Source organism: Pseudophryne corroboree, chromosome 6 (assembly GCF_028390025.1).
Source record: "Pseudophryne corroboree isolate aPseCor3 chromosome 6, aPseCor3.hap2, whole genome shotgun sequence".
In the NCBI taxonomy this organism is placed as follows: Eukaryota; Metazoa; Chordata; class Amphibia; order Anura; family Myobatrachidae; genus Pseudophryne; species Pseudophryne corroboree.
The window spans coordinates 40606614-40631742 of NC_086449.1; the positions used below are offsets into that span (position 1 = coordinate 40606614).

Here is a 25129-nt window from a genome sequence, read left to right on the forward strand (position 1 = left end):
GCACCAAATGAGAGAACTCCAGGTCCTCCTCAGCCAGGATATTAATTTTGTAGAATTTTACAAACGTATTTGCTCCTGACCAAGTAGCTGCTCGGCAAAGTTGTAAAGCCGAGACCCCTCGGACAGCCGCCTAAGATGAGCCCACCTTCCTTGTGGAGTGGGCATCTACAGATTTTTGGTTGTGGCAGGCCTGCCACAGAATGTGCAAGCTGAATTGTACTACAAATCCAACGAGCAATAGTCTGCTTAGAAGCAGGAGCACCCAGCTTGTTGGGTGCACACAGGAAAAACAGCGAGTCAGATTTCCTGACTCCAGCCGTCCTGGAAATCAGGATTTTGGTACTTACCGATAAATCCCTTTCTCCGATTCCACAGGGGCCACTGGAGTGTAGTTACAATGGGGAGATAGTAGGTGGTATTGGTAGCTGGCACTTTAAAAATTCTCACACTGTGGCTAGCTCCTCCCCTACTATCTCCCCTCCAAGCCAGTCTACGTTAAACTGTGCCCGAGGAGAGCTGTAATAAACAAACCGTAAGGTAGAGGAGGTTAACGACGCCCTGTAAACCAGGCGAACACAAACTAAACCTGGAACAGAACCTGACAAAAAACCAGGCTAGCCTGAACCCAACAAGCAGTCATATGGTGATCTGCAATCGTTAATCAAACAAAAATCAGGAGAAACAGCGCTGGGCGGGCGTCCAGTGGCCCCTGTGGAATCGGAGAAAGGGATTTATCGGTAAGTACCAAAATCCTGATTTCTCCTTCATCCACTAGGGGCCACTGGAGTGTAGTTACAATGGGGACGTCCCAGAGCTCCCAAAAAACGGGTGGGAAAGCGCTGAGAGTCCTGTAAAAACTGCTCGGCCAAACAGTGATGCAGAGGCCGTAAAAGTGTCAAACTTGTAGAATTTGACAAAACGAATGTCGGTTTGACCAAGTAGCCGCCCGACAAAATATTCATGGAGACCCCGCGGGCGGCTGCCCACGAAGGTCTTACAATGCGCGTAAAGCGCGCTGAATTGGAAAACGGAGGTTCCCTAGTAACCGCCAAGAAGACTGTCTGATGATCAGATGTATCCAACTGTCCAGCATATGCTGGGGCCCCGGCTATTTAGTACGGGAGCATCGTCCAGAGCAAAGAAGAAAAAACACTTCATCGAATAGCCTGAGACCTCTGTAGAGAGAGTTGACGAGCCCTGACAACATTCAGAGAGGATTGAAAACCACTAGTGTCAGATTTATATGAAAAATGGACCTCCCCTCTGGAAGAAACGACCGCTGAGGCCGAAGCCGAGCCCGGGGAGTTGCCAATAGAGTACTCCCTGAACAAGAGGCCGAACTTACGGCCGCTAGGCTAATCTCATTTGGAAGAAAAGCGAAAAAGGCAGAGACCTAAAATTCCGGTCAGTGTGGTTTGAAGCGCAGCGGAGCAAAAAACCTCCCAGAGAAACCAAAGATGAATGGTAACTGGAAGAAGGGGGAAAAACCCCCTTTTATCTTCATTATGTTCCATAAAGTTTTCCCAAAGTGGCAAAAGCGAGAAGAGGTAATAGACTTCTGAAATCGGAGCCCAGTAGGCCTAACCGAACTAGGGAACTCCTCCCTTCTGAGGTCTCGTGAACAGTCACACGGGTAACCGAAACCAGTGTAAAATTGAACAAGGAGAAAAAAAAAAAAGGAGCCTGTTGAAGTAGACAGTCCCGTCGAGGTAGGAGCCAAGGCTCCTCTACTGACAACAGGCGTATCTGTATCTTCAAGTCATGCGTGGCCCAACCAGCGCCACCGAGAGGACTAGCACGCATAATCCCCTCCTGTGTTACTGAACATGAAGTAGAAATAGAAAAGGAGGCAGGATAGAATAACCAGAAAACTCCCCGGAGCCCTGAGGGCCTCCACGGCTACTGCCGTCCGAGAGTAATAAAGGGTTAAAGAGTCAGTCAGAACGCCCTGAGGTCGATCCGAAATCTCCGCCCACAGCGGACCAGCTGACAAAACTCCGGGGCATGTTCCCTCACCCAGGAGTCTGACCTGGTGGCTTGATCTGGAAACAAGATTGTTGTCCCCCGTTCCGAGAGGAATGGAGGCGACCACTCATTACGTCGCAACTTGACTGAAGAAATAGAGTCTCTGGTGCCGAGGAATGAAAAAACCTCTGACGGACCGTGTTGAGAAACGTCTATGCGGAGCATAAATTGGATCTGTGTCGAATCAGAAGCTCGTGGATCCTCCGGATATTCAGAAGCCACCTAATGTACAGAGTGGGATAGTAGCAGTAAATTGTCCCATTAGGGAACCAACGTCACCCACTGCCCTTGAAAAAGAGTTATTCTGTTATCTTCCTAAACTCTGTGGGAGCGGAAGAGAGAAGAGTAAAGGACTTACAGTGAAAATGAGAATCCTGTTAAGGGGGAATCTGAGAAAAGCCTGTCCAACGGAAATCAGTAAACAGGCATCTCTGAAGACAAGGGACACGTAAAACTCCCTTTCTTGTTTAAACTAGCAATCACAGACTAAAAGGATTGTAAGGCCAGAATAGGCCTGTCCGAGCCACTTGGCTTCGGAACGTGAAAAGAAAACAAAGGCCTGAGAACTGTCCTAATTCAAATGATATGTGTAAAACAGGGATCAACACCCTTTGCGGTTAGAAACCTATGGAGCGCAGCCTGCAGTATGACTCTCTTGTCATCGTAAATCAGCCGACCCATGCCGAGGGACTCCTGAGACGGTTGTAACCGCCCAAGCCTTCTCCCATCGACCTGCGCCTACCCTGGGACCCTGCAGGTGTAATGGGTGTATAGGATGACATAAAATCAGACTGGACTGAGGATGTTGAACCTCTGCTTCAGCCTTTTTACCCTGAGAACCCCTGGCGACGAAGATATCACCCGTGTGGAGTCAAAAACCTGAAAGGGCACGAAACAATCTAAAGGGAAGACCAGTAAAGGTCTGTCTTGGAGCTGGGGCAGTAGTAGGAGAAATCAAAGTGGACCTACCTCCATTGGTTCAAGAAATCCTGCAGAAAGTTCCTTCCCCAGAACCATCTGCCCCGTAGGATTTCATGTTTACTTGTCACTGTCGCAGCCCCAGAGGTCGTCGGGTTAAGACAGCCCAAGCGAAGATGCAGGGTCCGAGTCTGTAGACATGGAGACCTCCAAGGAACATAAAGCAGAATCGTGATTCTGACCTGTATCAAAGTATCAATTGATCCTGATGCGAAGCATCCTGTAACCTAGAGGACAATTGTTCCCCAACCTACCTGCTCCGGATACGGTAGAACCATGCTGCCGCATATGTCGATGGATCCCTGAGCAAGGTTGCCTCAGGAAAACGGCGGCTTGATGGACCGGCGATACACCGAGGTGTATACCCTAGAGAGGTTCTGATACCATCTCCTGCCATCTGCGGGGAAAAGATAGGAAAACAAACCCTGTTTGATACCTGATATTGTGTATTCGGGTGTCTGTCGGCCGCCTACCGGAGCCTGCCCAGCTCATCCGAAACTGAACCAGTCGCTGTCATTTTCGTCAATGGTGTGGAACCCTGATGGACTTGACGTGTCCTCCTCCTTTACCTGCAGTATCAGATGAACTGCTGTATTATGTACCTGTATATTCTGAGACACTGGTTCAGATCCACAGAAAACAGACATCAGTAATGCATGGAATGTTAGCAAAGTTTCTTTTTGGAAAGGTGTGTTTGGTCCCGCTGTGATTTGATCCTGTGACCTTGGAAACCAAAGTCCAAGGGCTTACCTGATGAGCTATTGTCTGGTTAATAGTGACATTACCTGCATCATTGATCAAACAGGGGTGTGCAGGTGCGTGGAGGGCGAAGCAGATGGCTCCGCCGCATACTTCACACCTAAGAGGGAATTCTTCGACTATCCCAGGAGAGACAAACGAAAGGAGAAAAGGTGGGTTAAATAAACAGAGCCCTACGTAAGGTCTGCACTATAATGTGTAGTGACCGATACGATTAAAATAAACTTTCTGGAGCAGCGGAGACCTGAACCAGCAACGCTGCGCTGTGGGACAGGAGTCTTAGCCCTAGGCTATAGGAGTTCTCCTTAAAGTTTTGTTTGGATTCAAACCCCTGTTCAGATACCCGCTACTAGCGTACTGAGCCGCAGCGCTATTTGTCTGATGCCTTACACGCATTCCACAATTACAAATAGCATTAGTAACTAGTGACAACAAGGAATAATAAAGGGAAGGCAACACCCCGCCCTGTATTTAGTGTACCGCTAATTAAGGTGCACCAGATGTTTCTCTGAGGTTCCGCTGGCCTTTCAAAATGGTGACCAGCCTGTGAGAAAGATGGGGGAAAATGTTATGTGCAAGATGTTGTTATTAGAAAACATTGCGGAAGTAGCCTACAGCACCTGGTATTCCCAGGCGGTCTCCCATCCAAGTACTAACCGGGCCTGACCCTGCTTAGTTTCCGAGATCAGACGAGATCGGGCGTGTTCAGGGTGGTGTGGCCGTAGGCTTTTATCCCCTATATCTGGTATTTTATGGATTTATCTATATACATACCTACACGCACTTAAATATATATATCTATATATATACATGCACAAACATAACTATATATGTATATATACACACACACCGTAGGTAAATAAATACTGCACAGTAGATCCTTTTAATTATTATTGAGCTGAGTCCCAGCTACTGTAATAGAGCAGGTTCCCTGATTTGCAAGTAGGAAAATGCTGGGTAGAGGACTCTACTGCAGGAGGAATGTATCTATATTTCAGCAGCCTGAAGTATCGAAAAGTTACAAATCCCAGAGCTGTTGCCTAGCGACGGGGAGACCTGGGAGCCCGCTGAGTAAAGCGGGTTAACTGTTAATATACCTGGGACTTTATTTGTATTTGTCTCTGAGTATGCAAGATTAGCCCACTGGGCTATAGGAGACACTGCAAATATGAAGCCAGGTCTGTGCAGGGAGGAAATGGCCGCCAGAGTGAAACTCCTCTGGGCTATGCGATAAAATCTATATAGTGGATAACTGGATTAGTGCTGAGCCACTCTGACTATATCACATTCTCCTCAGCACCATGTGCATTAAACTCACATAAATGCCTATTACACTATAACAGTGGCCGGGGAGCGGAGAATGCTGAGCCCGCTGTACAGAGCAGGAGTTAGCTCCGCCCCCCCGGCTATGGCGCCTTATTGCAAAACTAAGCGGGAAGCGAGCTGTACCCTCCGCTGGGCCTGCGAGTCACCGCCGGGGAGCGCTGAGCGCTGAGCCCGCTATACAGCGCTAGTAGAGCCCTGTATCTGCTAGCCGCCGCCGGGGAGTGTTGCGCTGAACAGAGCGCGAGTCGCCGCCTGGGAGCAGGGAGCGCTGAGCTCGCTCTACAGAGCGGGACTTAGCTCCGCCCCCTCCGTACAAGGCGCCAAATTTAAACATTGCTTTGCGCTCGAGCGGGATCCCTGTGCCGGCTCTGTGAGTCGCGCTGAGTGGGTGCGGGGGGTGCGGGGAGCTGGGGGAGCAGAGGGTTATCAGAATGACACACACCCGTTTTTCAGTCAGGGTTGTATAAACACATACTCAGCCTCCCCCAATCATCCTATCTGTTTCTCCATGAGGAGGACAGGTAAGGATACAATAAAGTACATTACAGCCCCAGAGAGCCCTTCTGGAGTGGGTTGTACAACAATAAACAGATTGCTCTAAAAACATACATAGCCACCACAAATAAAGTATACTTCACTCACCACTGTGTTCTTGGTGGATCGGCCCCGACACACGCCGCACGCAGCGGCGTCCAGCCGGAATCTTCTGTGGTGGGGTGGTCCCGACACAAGCCGCACGCAGCGGTGTCCGACCATTTTTGATACTCACCGCTGCCATGCTGCCGGAATCTTCTGCTGGATGGAGTGGCCGCGACACGCGCCGCACGCAGCGGTGTCCGCCAACTCAGGAGAGCTCAGTGTCTCCCTCAGCCGGGGCCCATCCCTAGCCGCACGCAGCTGCGATGGGACCCCGCCGGCAGCTCCCACGGTGCAGACTGGCAGTGGCAGAGCTGCCAGTCTGTGAGTGTGTGTAAGAAAAATAAAATAATAAAGAAAAAAGAAGAAAATTCTTCAGCTAAACCCAAGTGAACCAGCTACCTCGGGCACTTAACTAAGACTGGCTTGGAGGGGAGATAGTAGGGGAGGAGCTAGCCACAGTGTGAGAATTTTTAAAGTGCCAGCTACCAATACCACCTACTATCTCCCCATTGTAACTACACTCCAGTGGCCCCTAGTGGATGAAGGAGAAACATATATTTTCAGGGCACCGACAACGTCCAGCAACTTGGAGGCCTCCAAGTCCCTAGTAGCCGCAGGCACCACCAATAGGTTGGTTCAGGTGAGACGCTGAAACCACCTTGGGGAGAAACAGAGGACGAGTCCTCAATTCCGCCCTGTCCGAATGGAACATCAGATAAGGGCTTTTTCAGGATAAAGCCGCCAATACTGACACGCGCCTGGCCCAGGCCAGGGCCAACAGCATGACCACTTTCCATGTGAGATATTTTAACTCCACAGATTTAAGTGGTTCAAACCAATGTGACTTTTGGAACCCAAAACTACATTGAGATCCCAAAGTGCCACTGGAGGCACAAAAGGAGGCTGTATATGCAGTACCCCTTTTACAAACGTCTGAACTTCAGGGACTGAAGCTAGTTCTTTTTGGAAGAAAATTGACAGGGCCGCAAATTTGAACCTTAATGGACCCCAATTTCAGGCCCATAGACACTCCTGTTTGCAGGAAATGTAGGAATCGACCCAGTTGAATTTCCTCCGTCGGGCCTTACTGGCCTCGCACCACGCAACATATTTTCGCCAATTGCGGTGATAATGTTTTTGCGGTTACATCCTTCCTGGCTTTGATCAGGATAGGGATGACTTCATCCGGAATGCCTTTTTTCCTTCAGGATCCGGCGTTCAACCGCCATGCCGTCAAACGCAGCCGCGGTAAGTCTTGGAACAGACAGGGTCCTTGCTGGAGCAGGTCCCTTCTAAGAGGTAGAGGCCACGGATCCTCCGTGAGCATCTCTTGAAGTTCCGGTTACCAAGTCCTTCTTGGCCAATCCGGAGCCACGAATATAGTGCTTTCTCCTCTCCATCTTATCAATCTCAGTACCTTGGGTATGAGAGGCAGAGGAGGGAACACATACACTGACTGGTACACCAACGGTGTTACCAGAGCGTCTACAACTATTGCCTGAGGGTCTCTTGACCTGGCGCAATACCTGTCGAGTTTTTTAATCATGTGGACGACTTCTGGGTGAAGTCCCCACTCTCCCGGGTGGAGGTCGTGCTGAGGAAGTCTGCTTCCCAGTTGTCCACTCCCGGAATGAATACTGTTGACAGTGCTATCACATGATTTTCCGCCCAGCGAAGAATCCCTGCAGCTTCTGCCATTGCCCTCCTGCTTCTTGTGCCACCCTGTCTGTTTACGTGGGTGACTGCCATGATGTTGTCCGACTGGATCAACACCGGCTGACCTTGAAGCAGAGGTCTTGCTAAGCTTAGAGCATTGTAATTGGCCCTTAGCTTCAGGATATTTATGTGAAGTGATGTATCCAGGCTTGACCCTAAGCCCTGGATATTCCTTCCCTGTGTGACTGCTCCCCAGCCTCGCAGGCTGGCATCCGTGGTCACCAGGACCCAGTCCTGAATGCCGAATCTGCGGCCCTCTAGAAGATGAGCACTCTGCAACCACCACATGATGGATACCCTTGTCCTTGGTGACAGGGTTATCCGCTGACGCATCTGAAAATGCGACCCGGACCATTTGTCCAGTAGGTTCCACTGGAAAGTTCTTGCGTGGAATCTAACGAATGGGATTGCTTCGTAGGAAGCCACCATTTTTACCCAGAACCCTTGTGCATTGATGCACTGAGACTTGGTTCGGTTTTAGGAGGTTCCTGACTAGCTCGGATAACTCCCTGGTTTTCTCTTCCGGGAGAAACACCTTTTTTCTGGACTGTGTCCAGGAACATTCCTAGGAAACAGAAGACAGGTCGTCAGAACCAGCTGCGATTTTGGAATATTGAGAATCCAATCGTGCTGCCGCAACACTACCTGAGATAGTGCTACACCGACTTCCAACTGTTCCCTGGATCTTACCCTTATCAGGGAATCGTCCAAGTAAGGGATAACTAAAATTCCCTTCCTTCGAAGGGATATCATTTCGGCCATTACCTTGGTAAAGACCCGGGGTGCCGTGGACCATCCCTACGGCAGCGTCTGAACTGATAGTGACAGTTCTGTACCATAACCTGAGGTACCCTTGGTGAGAAGGGTAAACTTTGACATGAAGGTAAGCATCCTTGATGTCCCAAGACATCATGTAGTCCCCTTCTTCCAGGTTCGCAATCACTGCTCTGAGTGACTCAATCTTGAATTTGAACCTCTGTATGTAAGTGTTCAAAGATTTTAGATTTATAATCGGTTTCACCGGGCCGTCTGGCTTCGGTACCACAATAGTGTGGAATAATACCCCGTTCCCTGTTGCAGGAGGGGTACCTTGATTATCACCTGCTGGGTGAATGGCTTCCAAAACTGCCTCCCTGTCAGAGGGAGACGTCGGTAAAGCCGACTTTTGGAAACGGCGAGGGGGAGACGTCTCGAATTTCAATATGTATCCTTGAGATATTACCTGAAGGATCCAGGGGTCTACTTGCGAGTGAGCCCACTGCGCACTGAAATTCATTGAGAACGGGCCCCCACCGTGCCTGAGTTTGTAAGGCCCTAGCGTCATACTGAGGGCTTTTGCAGAGGCGGGAAAGGATTTCTGTTCCTGGGAACTGGGTAATCTCTTCAGCCTTTTTCCTCTCCCTCTGTCACGAGCAGAAAAGAGGAACCTTTTGTCCGCTTGCCAACAAAGGACTGCGCCTGATAATACGGCGTCTTATTTTGAGAGGCGACCTGGGGTACAAACGTGGATTTCCCAGTTGTTGCCGTGGCCACCAGGTCTAAAAGACCGACCCCAAATGTCCCCTTTTAAAGGCAATACTTCCAAATGCCGTTTGGAATCCGCATCACCTGACCATTTTACTGGTAGAAATGGACAACGCACTTATACTTGATGCCAGTCGGCAAATATTCCGCTGTGCATCATGCATATATAGAAATGCATCTTTTAAATGCTCTATAGGCAATAATATACTATCCTTATCTAGGATATCAATATTTCCAGTCAGGGAATCCGACCATGCCAACCCAGCACTGCACCTCCAGGCTGAGGCGATTGCTGGTCGCAGTATAACACCAGTATGTGTGTGAATACATTTTTGGATACCCTCCTGCTTTCTATCAGCAGGATCCTTAAGGGCGGCCATCTCATGAGAAGGTAGAGCCCTTGTTCTTACAAGCGTGTGAGCGCCTTATCCCCCCTAGGGGGTGTTTCCCAACGCACCCTAACCTCTGGCGGGAAAGGGTATACAGCCAATACTTTTTAAGAAATTATCAATTGTTATGGGGGGAAACCCACGTATCATCACACACCTCATTTTATTTTTCAGATTCAGGAAAACTACAGGTAGTTTTTCCCTCACCGAACATAATACCCCTTTTTGGTGGTACTCGTATTATCAGAAATGTATAAAACATTTTCCATTGTCTCAATCATGTAACGTGTGGCCCTACTGGAAATCACGGTTGTCTCTTCACCGTCGACACAGGAGTCAGTATCCGTGTCGGCGTCTGTATCTGCCATCTGAGGTAACGGGCGCTTTAGAGCCCCTGACGGCCTATGAGACGTCTGGACAGGCACAAGCTGAATAGCCGGCTGTCTCATGTCAACCACTGTTTTTTTATACAGAGCTGACACTGTCACGTAATTTTCAACAGTACATCCACTCAGGTGTCGACCCCCTAGGTGGTGACATCACTGTTACAGACACTCTGCTCCGTCTCCACATCATTTTTCTCCTCATACATGTCGACACAAACGTACCGACACAGCACACACACAGGGAATGCTCTGATAGAGGACAGGACCCCACTAGCCCTTTGGGGAGACAGAGGGAGAGTATGCCAGCACACACCAGAGCGCTATATATATATATATATATATATATATATATATATATATATATATATATATATATATATATATATATATATATATATACACACATACATACATACATACACAGGGATAACCTTATATAAGTGTTTTTCCCCTTATAGCTGCTGTATGTTTTAATACTGCGCCTAATTAGTGCCCCCCTCTCTTTTTTTTTTAACCCTTTCTGTAGTGCAGGGAAGAGCCAGGGAGCTTCCCTCCAACTGAGCTGTGAGGGAAAATGGCGCCAGTGTGCTGAGGAGATAAGACCGCCGAAAAGGGGGCGGAGCCTATCACCCGTTTTTCTGTATATTCTGGCAGGGGTTAAATGCATCCATATAGCCCAGGAGCTATATGTGATGCATTTTTTACCATGTAAGGTATTTTTATCGTGTTTTATTGCGTCTCAGGGTGCCCCCCCCAGCGCCCTGCACCCTCAGTGACCGGAGTATGAAGTGTGCTGAGAGCAATGGCGCACAGCTGCAGTGCTGTGCGCTACCTTATTGAAGACAGGAACGTCTTCTGCCGCCGATTTTTCCGGACCTCTTCGCTCTTCTGGCTCTGTAAGGGGGCCGGCGGCGCGGCTCCGGGACCCATCCAGGCTGAACCTGTGATTGTCCCTCTGGAGCTAATGTCCAGTAGCCAAGAAGCCCAATCCACTCTGCACGCAGGTGAGTTCGCTTCTTCTCCCCTTAGTCCCTCGATGCAGAGAGCCTGTTGCCAGCAGGTCTCACTGAAAATAACAAACCTAAACTAAAACTTTCACTAAGAAGCTCAGGAGAGCCCCTAGTGTGCACCCTTCTCGTCGGGCACAGAAATCTAACAGAGGCTTGGAGGAGGGTCATGGGGGGAGGAGCCAGTGCACACCAGTTAGTCCTAAAGCTTTCTTTAGATGTGCCCAGTCTCCCGCGGAGCCGCTATTCCCCATGGTCCTTACGGAGTCCCCAGCATCCACTTAGGACGTTAGAGAAAATGTGTTTTTCCCTTATAGCTGCTGATATTATCAAACTGCGCCAATTAGTGCCCCCCCCTCTCTTGTTTTACCCTTTTCTGTAGTGCAGGACTGCAGGGGAGAGTCAGGGAGACGTCCTTCCAGCGGAGCTGTGAGGGAAAATGGCGCCAGTGTGCTGAGGAGATAGGCTCCGCCCCCTTCTCGGCTGACTTTTCTCCCGCTCTTTGCTATATACTGGCAGGGGTTAAAATACATCCATATAGCCCTGGGGGTTATATGTGATGTATTTTCGCCAGCCAAGGTGTTTTTATTGCTGCTCAGGGCCCCCCCCCCCCCCCAGCGCCCTGCACCCTCAGTGACCGGAGTGTGAAGTGTGCCTGAGGAGCAATGGCGCACAGCTGCAGTGCTGTGCGCTACCTTGGTGAAGACTGGATGTCTTCTGCCGCCGATTTTCTGGACCTCTTCTTGCTTCTGGCTCTGTAAGGGGGCCGGCGGCGCGGCTCTGGGACCGGACTCCGAGGCTGGGCCTGTGTTCGGTCCCTCTGGAGCTAATGGTGTCCAGTAGCCAAGAAGCCCAAGCTGGCTGCAAGCAGGCAGGTTCGCTTCTTCTCCCCTTAGTCCCTTGATGCAGTGAGCCTGTTGCCAGCAGGTCTCACTGAAAATAAAAAACCTAAAACTAAACTTTATCTAAGAAACTCAGGAGAGCCTCCTAGAATGCACCCTTCTCGGCCGGGCACAAAATTCTAACTGAGGCTTGGAGGAGGGTCATAGGGGGAGGAGCCAGTGCACACCAGGTAGTCCTAAAGCTTTACTTTTGTGCCCAGTCTACTGCGGAGCCGCTATTCCCCATGGTCCTTACGGAGTTCCCAGCATCCACTAGGACGTCAGAGAAAAGGGAGCTATGAGCCCGTCCCTCCTCCTGCAGGGTGACACAGACGGAAGGGAGCTATGAGCCTGTCCCTCCCCCTGCAGGGTGACACAGACAGAAGGGAGCTATGAGCCTGTCCCTCCCCCTGCAGGGTGACACAGACAGAAGGGAGCTATGAGCCTGTCCCTCCCCCTGCAGTGTGACACAGACAGAAGGGATCTATGAGCCTGACCCTCCCCCTGCAGGGTGACACAGACAGAAGGGATCTATGAGCCCGTCCCTCCCCCTGCAGGGTGGCACAGAAAGAAGGGAGCTATGAGCCTGCCCCTCCCCCTGCAGGGTGACGCAGTGACACAGACAGAAGGGAGCTATGAGCCTGTCCCTCCCTCTGCAGGGTGACACAGACAGAAGGGAGCTATGAGCCTGTCCCTCCCCTGCAGGGTAACACAGTGACACAGACAGAAGAGAGCTATGAGCCCGTCCCTCCCCCTGCAGGGTGACACAGTGACACAGACAGAAGGGAGTTATGAGCCTGTCCCTCCCCCTGCAGGGTGATCAACATAAGGGAGCTATGAACCTATCCCTGCAGGGTGACAGACATGAGGGAGCTATGAGCCTGTCCCTCCCCCTGCAGGGTGACACAGACAGAAGCAATAAGTCTGACCTTCCTCCTACAAGGCGATAATCAGGAGATACGAGCCTGCCCCTTCCCCTATAGCAGCGATGGGGAACTTTTGACACTCCAGCTGTTGCTGAACTACACATCCCAGCATGCCCCGTAACAGTTTTAGCATAGCTAAGGAGCAAAACTGTAGCAGGGCATGCTGGTATGTGTAGTTCAACAACAGTTGGCGTGCCAAAAGTTCCCCATCACTGCCCTATAAGGTGGCACAGACAGTAAGGAGCTATGAGCCTGTCCCTGCAGGGTGGGAGCAATGAGCCTGTCCCTTCCCCCCGCCAAGTGACACAGACAGAAGGGAGCTATGACCTTGTCCCTCCCTCTGCAGGGTGACAGTTATATTATACATTTGATATGACCGTATATGCTATGCCCCACTAAGGGAAGTAGCATTTAGGGATGGGCCTGCAGACCCATGAAGAGGTCTCTATGCCTGCTGGGAACTGAGGGACGCTCAACCACATCTGGAATAGCTGCAGTGTGTCAGCGGGTCACCACAAGGGCCACGTACTGGGACCAGCTTTAGGAAAGGCTTGCGAGTCCTCTTGTGCGTTTTCTTCAAGGTGTCTTCAAAGTCACTCCTGTCGTCATCAGAGAATTCTACGGGACTGTCCGAACTCCTAAAATACATCCAGATGTAAGAACAAGAGTAAAAAATAACATGAGACCCCATCTTGTTCAGCGCGATAAAGGAATCCTATATGTAATACGGAGGTACGGCGACCGGTGGTTATTTTGTGAAACATCGAGGTGACGGAAGATTTACGGATACATGCGGTTTCAGTTTCACCACCGACACAGACAGGATGAAGCGGCAGAACATGGACAAACAATAAACATATTCACGTGTTTCCTTCTGGCTCCGCTCTCGCTCCGGGCGCCGCTCCTCCTGCGTCCGGCGACCTGGCGGTGAGGCTCCTGGCAGCATACTGAGACGGCGAAGGGGAAGAAGAGCCACTGGTCAGATGAGAGGAGGTCTCCAAAGAGGAGCTGCGGGTGACGCGCTGCAACATGTCCGTGGCGGAGGAGCTGCGGGAGACACGAGAAACAAGTACGCGGCTGAGCAGAGCGTACATACCCTATCTGTGCGGTGGTTTTGCCCGAGGAGCTAGCACTTTTACAATTGGAAACGACAGTGCTGGGGTTTTTGAAGATTTTTCCCAACAATATGACCCTATTATTCAATACATACCAAACAGTAGAATACTGTATACATACACATATATATATATATATATATATATATACACACACACATATATATTAAATATACACACACACTCAATGACACCGTTTGCTACCTCCATACCCTCACACACCCGGTGGCATCCCCCGTGCTGTACCACCACACCCGGCCGGGTACAAACCTCACCTTCCCGGGCAGAACTCCGGCTGCTGTGCAGGTAACCGCTGATACACACTATCTGTGAAGCGCGGGAAAAGGACGCCCCACCCATCACTGACCCTGGCCCAACCTTCTTATACAGATCGAATGGTTCCCGCCCCTGAGGCGCCGAGTCAGCCAATAGGGACCGGGCCGTGCGTGGATGTTGCGTCGGCGTCGCCATCTTGGTTGTGGCAGCGTGTTTCGTCGGAACCAGCGTCCGGGTCCTAGTGTCAGTGTGTGGTCATTGTGGCCGTACTCTGTATAGTGCTGTTGCCCCGCCCGCCGTGTGAGATGGCGACTGGACTGGTTGCTGCCTGCGGGTGTAATAGGTTATAACGCAGAAGCCAGACTTCCCAGCCAATGGGCCGGGGCCAATGCCGGTCGGGATATGCCACGCCTACAGTGGTTAGCCACGCCCTTCATGTTATCAGGGCAGCCCTACTACATACATACATTATAGTATAAGATGGAACCTGTGCAAAGATAATAGGACAGCCTGTAAAATGGCAGAAGAGGATGGGTTGTCTCTTTTATCTCTCTCCACTTTTTTTCTCTCCAAGGCTTGATAAATCTCCCCCTTAGCCTTGCCTGCCACCTGTATTGCTGGGACTTGTAGTTCCACAGCATCTGGAGAACCATACATAATGTCGTACCACAGCACTGCACCCATACTTGCCTATTCCCCCGGAATGGCCGGGAGGCTCCCGAAAATCGTGTGGCACTCACGGACCCTCCCAGGGAAGTGGCCAAGTCTCCCGCATCCATTTCCCTACTGCCTGCACCCCCTGGTTTCTTCAGATCACTCCCGTGGCGATTATGTGATTTAGCCCTGCCCCTCCCCGCTTGACAATGCCGGCAATGTGGGTATTGTAAAGTGGTGTGCGGGGCTACAATGATGCAATCGTGTCTCCGCGCCCCCAGACCGCCTCCTCCATGCCCCCGGACCGCCCCCTCCTTTGACACATGGTTTGCCTGTAAGTAGGCAAGACTGAATGCACCCCTCCTCTCAGTGATCCTAAGTGGACGTCTCTCTCGTGTGCTTCTTTAATTATGTCTTATGACAGGCTAATTGTATTAAATACAATAGCTGTGATGTGTCGTACCCTATACTAGCAATATTCAGACTCCATCAATACTTTCTATCGATGGCAGGAAACCATTGACAGAAAACAACCAGTGTTACTATCGGTGCCACGCAGCGGCAGAGCCAATAGATGGTGGCGGCTTTAGCATGTGCGAAGGGTGGGCTCACATAAAAAAATTGCTGCATCTCCGCCATCAACGGCCAAACCATCAGCCATCGGTAGCAAGCCAATGATGTCTGCTGACCATCGATGGTCGATGGCCACCCTTAGTTCAGGGTGCTGTACATGGCGGATCCGCTGAATGGAATCGGCCCCATAGAGCGGGCTGATTTCTCTCACCCCTTCTTCTGTGCAGCACATTCAATCTGGAAGATCCGATCCGATGCTCACGGGATCGCGCATCGGATCGGAAACACCTCCAAAATGCCCGATTTCATCCGATATATCGGGCCGAATGCCAGAAATCGGATGAAATCGGGCATTATCGCTCTAGTGTATGGGACCCTTTAGGCTTACCATACTATCCCTTTAAACCAGGACACTCATGAATTAGACAGATTCTGTGTCTGGCTTATTTCATGTCTGTATTTAATCAACCACAGAACCTGTGTAATTCAGGAGTGTCCTGGTTTAAAGGGATAGTATGGTTAGCGTATGTATTACAGAAATTACAAATTGTGAGGGGGATGTGGGTCATGTTTGAGGAAAAATGTTATAATTCACAAAGGTGGACATTTAGCACAAAGGGGGTCATTCCGAGTTGATCGCTAACTGCATTTGTTCGCAGCGCAGCGATCAGGCAGTTCTGCGCATGCGCGACGTACAGGCACAACGAACAATGTAGTTTCACACAAGGTCTAGCGATGCATTTCAGTCGCACTGCTTGCTGCAGAGTGATTGACAGGAAGTGGGCGTTTCTGGGTGGCAACTGACCGTTTTCAGGGAGTGTGCGGAAAAACACAGGTGTGGCTGGGCGAACGCTGGGCGGGTTTGTGACGTCAAATCCAGAACTGAATAGTCTGAAGTGATCGCAAACGCTGAGTAGGTTTTGAGCTACTCTGAAACTGCACAAAAAAACTTTGTAGCCGCTCTGCGATCCTTTCGTTCGCACTTCTGCTAAGCTAAAATACACTCCAGTGGGCGGCGGCATAGCGTTTGCACGGCTGCTAAAAACTGCTAGCGAGCGAACAACTCGGAATGACCACCATAGTGCAATAACTGCAGCAGCACATCAGGGCAGGGAGAGAGAGGAGACTGCTGCAGCCTCTACCTCTTGCCGGTTGCTGTGCGCTGGGCTGCGGAGGGTGTGGGGAGGCTTCTGAGGCTGAGCAGTCGCAGCCTCCGATCCGCCTGCATACTGTGCGGGGGGGGGGGGGGTTGCACTGATCACCCCACCCCTCACCTGGATCTGCCCCTCAGTTTTATGATTTTTTTTTAGTAGTTGTAGGGGGTGTGACCGCACCTCCCTAATTTGATCATTCCCTCAGTACCCATCCCCGCTCTCAACGGCCCTGAGGAACCCCATCTCACCTTGTGTACCCCTGTTACTACTACACACGGTTCCCCAAAGCCGCTGTCTGGGGCTGGCCAGTGGACGCAGATGTTTGCAAATTTGAGCAATAGCAATTGTGTGTGTGTGTGTGTGTGTGTGTGTCTGTGTGGGTGTCTATGACTGTGTGTGTGTGTGTGTGTGTGTGTGTGTGTGTGTGTGTGTGTGTGTGTGTGTGTGTGTCTATGACTGTGTGTGTGTGTGTGTGTGTGTGTGCGTGCGTGCGTGTGTGTGTGTGTGTGTGTGTGTGTGTGTGTGCGTGTGTGTGTGTGCGTGCACCTGCTACCACTCCTATGGACTCTTAAATGGCAAGTCTCAGTCGGCCCCCCTGAAGAGAGACAGATGGGAGCACGAGGGAGAAGGGAGGTGACTGGCACTCTGACTGGGCTTACCATACTATCCCTGTACTATCCCTGTACACGGGACGCTCATGGGTTACACAGGGGCTGGCTGACTTCAAGCCTGCATTTCATATGCTTTTAAGCAGCCACAGAACCTGTGTAATCCATGAGCGTCCCGTTTTAGAGGGATGGAATGGTAAGCCTTATTCTGACTGTCCTCCAGAAAGGTAAGTATTAAAAATGGGTGCGGTATGGGCCTAATTCAGACCTGATCGCAAGCAAGCGATTTTTGCACGCTGCAATCAGATAGTCGCCGGAGTGTATTTTGGCTGTGCAAGTGTGCGATCGCATGTGTAGCAGAGCTGTACAAACAGACCTTGTGCAGTCTCTGCGCAGCCCAGAACTTACTCAGACGCTGCGATCACTTCAGCCTGTCCGGGACCGGAATTGACGTCAGACACCCTCCCTGAAAACTCTTGGACACGCCTGCGTTTTCCCAAACACTCCCTGAAAATGGTCAGTTGACACCCACAAACGCCTTCTTCCTGTCAATCTCCTTGCGGTCACCCGTGTGAACGAATCCTTCGCACAAACCCATTGCTGAGCGGCGATCCGCTTTGTACCCGTGCGACGCGCCTGCACATTGCGGTGCATGCGCAGTTTGGACCTGATCGCCCTCTGTGCGAAAACGCAGCCTAGTGATCAGGTCTGAATTACCCCTGTGTGCGGTGTGGGCCCCTCCTAGACCAAGGGGCCCGTGTGCACCTTGTACCTTGCACCTATTATAGAAACGTCTATCTATCTATAATCTATCTATCTATCTATAATCTATCTGCTGTACATATATATATAACATCTATTTCTCCTTCGTCCTAGAGGATGCTGGGGACTACAAAAGGACCATGGGGTATAGACGGGATCCGCAGGAGACATGGGCACTTTAAGACTTTAAATGGGTGTGAACTGGCTCCTCCCTCTATGCCCCTCCTCCAGACCTCAGTTAGATTCTGTGCCCAGAGAGACTGGACACACACTAGGGGAGCTCTACTGAGTTTCTCTAGAAAAGACTTTCTGTTAGGTTTATTGTTTTCAGGGAGCACTGCTGGCAACAGGCTCCCTGCTTCGTGGGACTGAGGGGAGAGAAGCAGACCTACTTCTGTGAGTTAAAGGCTCTGCTTCTTAGGCTACTGGACACCATTAGCTCCAGAGGGTCTGATCACTTGGTATAGCCTAGCTGCTCGTTCCCAGAGCCGCGCCGCCGCCCCTCTCACAGAGCCAGAAGAAAGAAGCCGGGTGAGTAACCGAAGCAAAGAAGACTTCAGTGAAGGCGGCAGAAGACATCAGTCTCAGAGGTACCGCGCAGCGGTCACGCTGCGCGCCATTGCTCCTGCTCACAAATGGCACTACACGGGTGCAGGGCGCAGGGGGGGGGGGGCGCCCTGGGCAGCAATAAAACCTCTTTTAAGATCTGGCACAGAGGTATACAGTGCGCAGGCACTGTATACAGACCCCACCAGTATAAAAATAAGCAGGACACAAGCGTGCCATTTAGGGGGCGGGGCTTCGTCCTTCCAGCTCTTATCAGCGCCATCTTTTCTCTTCACAGCAAGCTGCAGAGACGCTGGTCCTGGCCCTTCACTTCTGTCACAAGTAACAGGGTGCAAAAACGGGGGGGGGGCACAGCATATTTGGTGTTGAATATATATATATATATATATATATATATAAAAGCGCTGCAAGGTCTGGGGCATTGTATATTCCTTCAGACCGGGTGAGGCGCTGGGTGTGAGCTGGCAAACTCCCTCTCTGTCTCTCTGAAGGGCCTTACTGTGGGTCTGTTCCCTATAGCCCAGTGTGATAGTGGGTGTCAGTACGCGTGTGTCGACATGTCTGAGGCTGAATGCTCTTCCCAGGAGGAGGCTGGTGTGGGGGTAGAACAGAATGTGGGAGTAACTCTGTCGGCACCGCCGACTTCTGATTGGGTAGATATGTGGAGTGTCTTAAATGCAAGTGTGGCTTCGTTGCATAAGAGATTAGACAAATCTGAGTCTCAGAATCAAGCATGGAGACAATCCATGGAAGATGTTTTGTCACAAACTCAAACCCCCTTAGGGTCACAGAAACGTTCGTTTACCCAGATAGCAGACACAGATACCGACACGGATTCGGACTCCAGTGTCGACTATAGTGATGCCAAATTGAATCCTAAGAGCATTCAGTACATGATTGTGGCAATTAAGGACGTTTTACATATCACGGAAGACCCTGCTGTGCCTGAGACAAGGGTCTGTATGTATAAGGGAAAGAAACCTATGGTAACATTTCCTCCCTCTCATGAACTGAACACTCTTTTTGAAAAGGCTTGGGATACTCCTGACAAGAGGTTGCTGATTCCCAAGAGAATTTCAATGGCATATTCGTTTCCCTCTGAGGATAGGGTAAAGTGGGAGTCGACGCCCACGGTGGACAAAGCTTTAGCGCGGTTGTCCAAGAAGGTGGCACTTCCGTCCCCTGACACGGCAGCCCTAAAGGATCCTGCGGATCGTAAGCAGGAAACTACCTTGAAATCTATTTATGTCACTACAGGTACGCTGCTCAGACCTGCTGTGGCAGCGGCATAGTTGAGTAGTGCTATTGAAAAGTGGGCAGATAACTTGTCATCTGAAATTGACACCCTGGATAGCGATAGCGTGCTTTTGACGCTGGGTCATATCAGGGACGCTGCAGTCTATCTAAAGGAGGCTGCGAGAGATATTGGCCTCTTGGGATCAAGGGCCGATGCCATGGCAGTCTCGGCTAGGAGAGCGTTGTGGACTCATCAATGGAATGGTGATGCTGACTCTAAGAAGGCTATGGAGGCTCTGCCCTACAAAGGTGGCGTTTTGTTTGGTGAAGGCCTCGCGGACCTGGTATCTACAGCTACCGCGGGTAAGTCATCTTTTCTACCTTTTGTCCCTCCACAGCAAAAGAAAACGCCTCAGTATCAGATGCAGTCCTTTCGGTCTAATAAATTAAAAAAAGGACGAGGGTCCTCCTTCCTTGCTGCTAGAGGTAAGGGAAGGGGAAAAAGATCGCCGGCTGTGGCAAGCTCCCAGGAGTAGAAGTCCTCCCTGGCTTCTACCAAGTCCACCGCATGACGCTGGGGCTCCGCTGTGGGAGTCCGCACCGGTGGGGGCACTTCTTCAGCTCTTCAGTCGGGTCTGGGCTCACTCAGGCCTGGATCATTGGGTGCTGGAAATTGTGGCCCAAGGATACAAACTGGAGTTTCAAGACGTGCCCCCCCCCCCAACGATTTTTCAAATCGGCCTTGCCAGCTTCTCTTCCGGAAAGAGAAGTAGTGTGCGCTGCAATACAAAAGCTGTGTCAACAGCAAGTCATTGTCACGGTACCCCCATCACAATGGGGAGAAGGGTTTTATTCAAGTCTGTTCGTGGTCCCGAAGCCGGATGGCTCGGTCAGACCGATTCTGAACTTAAAATCCCTCAATCTATATTTGAAAAGATTCAGATTCAAGATGGAATCTCTCCGAGCAGTGATCTCCAGTCTGGAAGGGGGGGTTTTATGGTGTCAGTCAACATAAAGGATGCTTACCTACATGTCCCCATATATCCTTCACATCAGGCTTACCTGAGGATTGCTGTTCAGGATTGTCATTACCAATTTCAGACGTTGCCGTTTGGTCTTTCCACGACCCCGAAGATTTTCACCAAAGTAATGGCGGAAATGATGGTGCTCCTGCGCAAGCAGGGTGTCACAATTATCCTGTACTTGGACGATCTCCTGATAAAGGCGAGATCAAAGGAGCAGTTACTAAAAAACGTTGTGCTCTTCCTGACAGTTCTGCAACAACATGGTTGGCTCCTAAATTTGCCAAAGTCACAGTTGATTCCGACAACACGGCTGTCGTTCTTGGGCATGATTCTGGACACGGAACTGCAGAGAATTTTTCTCCCGATGGAAAAAGCTCTAAAAATACAGAACATGGTCAAGGGGATTCTGAAACCGGCAAGAGTGTCGATTCATCAATGCACTTGGGTGCTGGGGAAGATGGTGGCGGCCTACGAGCCCATCCCGTTTGGTAGGTTCCATGCCGGAGTTTTTCAGTGGAACCTGTTGGACAAGTGGTCCGGGTCTCACCTACACATGCACCGGAGGATAAGCCTATCTCACAGGGCCAGGATTTCTCTCCTGTGGTGGCTCCAAAGTTCTCACCTTCTAGAGGTACGCAGGTTCGGGATCCAAGATTGGATCCTAGCAACCACGGATGCAAGTCTCCGAGGTTGGGGAGCAGTCACACAGGGACAAAATTTTCCAGGGAAAATGGTCAAGCCAGGAAGCTTGTCTGCACATAAACATTCTGGAATTAAGGGCCATCTACATTGGCCTTCTACAAGCGGAACATCTTCTTCGCGGCCTGCCCATCCTGATTCAGTCGGACAACATAACAGCAGTGGCGCACATAAACCGCCAGGGCGGAACAAGGAGCAGAGCGGCGATGGCGGAGGCCACAAAAGTTCTTCGCTGGGCGGAAAAACAGGCAAGTGCTCTGGCAGCGGTCTTCATTCCAGGCGTGGACAACTGGGAAGCAGACTTCCTCAGCAGACACGATCTCCATCCAGGAGAGTGGGGTCTTCATCAAGAGGTCTTTGCAGAAGTGACAAGTCGTTGGGAAATTCCTCAAATAGACATGATGGCGTCTCGCCTCAACAAGAAACTTCAAAATTATTGTTCCAGGTCGAGGGACCCTCAAGCAGTAGCAGTGGACGCCCTAGTGACACCGTGGGTGTATCAGTTGGTCTATGTGTTCCCTCCACTTCCACTCATCCCAAAGGTGATACAGATCATAAGAAGAACAAGGGTTCAGGTGATACTCGTTGTTCCAGATTGGCCACGGAGGGCCTGGTATCCGGATCTTCAGGAATTACGCATAGGAGATCCCTGGCCTCTTCCTCTAAGAGAGGATCTGTTACAGCAAGGGCCGTGCGTGTTCCAAGACTTACCGCGGTTGCGTTTGACGGCGTGGCGGTTGAACGCAAAATCCTTGCAAGAAAGGGTATTCCCGGTGAGGTCATCCCCACTCTACTGAAAGCTAGAAAGGAGGTAACGGTGAAGCATTATCACCATATTTGGAGAAAATATGTGTCTTGGTGTGAATCCAAGAAGGCTCCTACGGAAGAATTTCTGCTGGGTCGGTTTCTCCATTTTGTACAAGCAGGTGTGGATGCGGGCCTGAAGTTAGGCTCCATTAAAGTGCAGATTTCGGCCTTATCAATTTTCTTTCAAAGGGAAGTGGCCTCCCTTCCAGAAGTACAGACTTTTGTGAAAAGCGTGCTGCACATCCAACCTCCATTTGTGCCCCCAGTGGCACCATGGGACCTTAACGTGGTGTTACAGTTCCTTATGTCACATTGGTTTGAACCTTTACAAACGGTTGAGTTGAAAATTCTCACTTGGAAAGTGATCATGCTATTGGCCTTGGCATCCGCAAGGCGGGTGTCGGAATTGGCGGCTTTGTCTCACAAATGCCCCTATTTGATTTTCCACGAGGATAGAGCGGAGTTGAGAACTCGTCAACAATTTCTACCAAAGGTGGTTTATTCGTTTCACATGAACCAACCTATTGTGGTACCTATGGCTACTGAAGCCTTGGCTGATTCAAAGTCTCTCGATGTGGTCAAAGCTTTGAAAATTTATGTAGCCAGAACGGCTCGTATTAGGAAAACGGAGGCTCTGTTTGTCCTGTATGCTTCCAACAAGATTGGGGCTCCTGCTTCTAAGCAGACTATTGCACGCTGGATATGTAATGCGATTCAGCATGCTCATTCTACGGCTGGATTGCCGTTACCGAAATCAGTGAAGGCCCATCTCCCAGGAAGGTGAGCTCATCTTGGGCGACTGCCCGGGAAGTCTCGGCGCTACAACTTTGCCGAGCAGCTACTCGGTCGGGTTCAAACACTTTAGCAAAATTCTACAAGTTGGTACCCTGGCTGATGAGGACCTCATGTTTGCTCAATCGGTGCTGCAGAGTCATCCGCACTCTCCCGTCCGGTCTGGAGCTTTGGTATAAACCCCATGGTCCTTTTGGAGTCCCCAGCATCCTCTAGGACGAAGGAGAACATAGGATTTTAATACCTACCGGTAAATCCTTTTCTCATAGTCCGTAGAGGATGCTGGGCGCCCGTCCAAGTGCGGACTCTATCTGCAGTACTTGTTCATAGTTATTATTATTATTATCCTTTATTTATATGGCGCCACAAGGGTTCCGCAGCGCCCAATTACAGAGTACATAAATAATCAAACAGGAAAACAGCAACTTACAGTTGATGACAGTATAGGACAAGTACAGGGTAAATAAACATAGTTACATCAGCAGATGACACTGGAATAAGTATCAGGTGGCAGAAGACTGCTGGATGTGGTACAGTTGAAGATTATTAAAGTAAGACAAAGGAAGAGCACATGAGGGAAGAGGGCCCTGCTCGTGAGAGCTTACAATCTAAAGGGGAGGGGTAGACAGACAGGGGTGACACAGATGGGGTACATAGAGAATGTGGAACAGAGGCTTAGGATGAGATTTGGCTGGGTTTGGTGAATAAGTGGGTCTTGAGAGCCCGTTTGAAGTTTTGTAGAGAGGTGGAGAGTCTGAGGGGGAGAGGTAGGGAATTCCAGAAAAGTGGTGCAGCACGTGAAAAATCTTGGAGGTAGGAGTGGGAGGAAGAAATCCGTAGGCAGGAGAGTCGTCGTGCATTAGCAGAGCGAAGAGGACGGGTGGGAGTGTAAAGGGAGATAAGGTCAGAGATGTAGATGGGAGAGGAGTGGGTGAGGGCTTTGTAAGCGAGTGTGAGAAGCTTGAAATGCATTCTGAAAGGGAAGGGGAGCCAGTGAAGGTCTAGTAAGAGAGGAGAGGTGGACGTAGTGCGTTTGGTGAGGAAAATGAGCCGGGCAGCAGCATTGAGGATAGATTGGAGTGGAGAGTGGTGTTTGTCAGGAATGCAAGTCAGAAGGAGATTACAGTAGTCCAGTCTGGAGATGACCAGTGAGTGGATAAAAGTCCTAGTAGCATCCTGGGTCAGAAAGGGTCTGATCCTGGAAATATTTTTTAGATGAAAACGGCAGGTTTGTGAGAGGTGCTGAATGTGTGGTTTGAAGGAGAGGGAGGAGTCAAGGATTACTCCAATACAGCGCACTTGGGGGCTAGAGGAGATAGTAGTGCCATCAATAGATAATGAGATTGTAGGAGGTGAGGTTATGCGGGAGGGAGGGAAGATGATCAGCTCGGTCTTAGACATGTTAAGTTTAAGAAAGCGCTGGGACATCCAGGAAGAGGTTGTTGCTATTGATACACAAAGGTTGTGTTTTTGGTTTCGATCAGCCTGCTGCTGATTTTTTGGTTCATGCTGTTAACTAGTTTTAGTTAAATGCCATGTTGTACGGTGTGTTGTAGTGTGAGCTGGTATGTATCTCACCCTTGGTTAACAAAAATCCTTTTCCTCGAAATGTCCGTCTCCCTGGGCACAGTTCCTATAACTGAGGTCTGGAGGAGGGGCATAGAGGGAGGAGCCAGTTCACACCCATTTAAAGTCTTAAAGTGCCCATGTTTCCTGCGGATCCCGTCTATACCCCATGGTCCTTTTGGAGTCCCCAGCATCCTCTAAGGACTAAGAGAAAAGGATTTACCGGTAGGTATTAAAATCCTATTTTAATATCTATTATTATTATCCTTTATTTATATGACGCAACAAGGGTTCCGCAGCGTCTGTCTATCTATCTATCTATCTGTCTATCTATCTATCTATCTATCTATCTATCTATCTATCTATCTATCTATCTATCTATCTATCTATCATCTATCTACTGTACATATATATGTAACATCTATCTATCTAGCTATCTATCTATCTATCTATCTATCTATCTATCTATAATCTATCTACTGTACATATATATGTAACATCTATCTATCTATCTATCTATCTATCTATCTATCTATCTATCTATCTATCTATCTATCTATCTATCATCCTTTATGTAATACACACAACAAAGTGCACAAGCACAAATTGCTCCAGACAAGAAGATAACTGTAACTACTGTATATAAATATCTGCTGTTCCAAATACATAGCGGAGCGTAGGAGCTTACATTCTACACAAGCTGATATTTATTCCCCAATCTAATAACTATCGCTCTAAT

At 49.9% G+C, this 25129-nt stretch overlaps 2 protein-coding genes and 1 non-coding gene across 8 annotated transcripts in view; 1 reads left to right on the forward strand and 2 right to left on the reverse strand.

Annotated features, from left to right (window-relative positions):
• Positions 1-14045, reverse strand: part of STAG3 (STAG3 cohesin complex component) — a 285504-nt gene extending 271459 nt beyond the window's left edge. For 4 of the 6 annotated variants that reach the window (XM_063930901.1, XM_063930899.1, XM_063930900.1 and 1 more), the window contains exons 1-3: positions 13947-14045; positions 13421-13603; positions 13086-13194 (exon numbers count right to left, since the gene is read on the reverse strand). In XM_063930901.1, the coding sequence (XP_063786971.1) occupies positions 13086-13194; positions 13421-13587 (276 nt within the window). In that variant the 5' untranslated portion in view covers positions 13588-13603; positions 13947-14045. Of the gene's footprint in view, positions 1-13085; positions 13195-13420; positions 13604-13883 lie in introns of all 6 variants that reach the window. The other 2 variants (XM_063930898.1, XM_063930897.1) reach the window with 2 other exon arrangements.
• Positions 1-25129, forward strand: part of GPC2 (glypican 2) — a 131832-nt gene that overhangs the window by 44293 nt on the left and 62410 nt on the right. The gene's annotated exons all lie outside the window — the stretch shown is intronic.
• LOC134939023 (5S ribosomal RNA) lies at positions 4371-4489 on the reverse strand. Its single transcript, XR_010181384.1, has one exon. It is a non-coding gene; the product is annotated as a 5S ribosomal RNA (ribosomal RNA).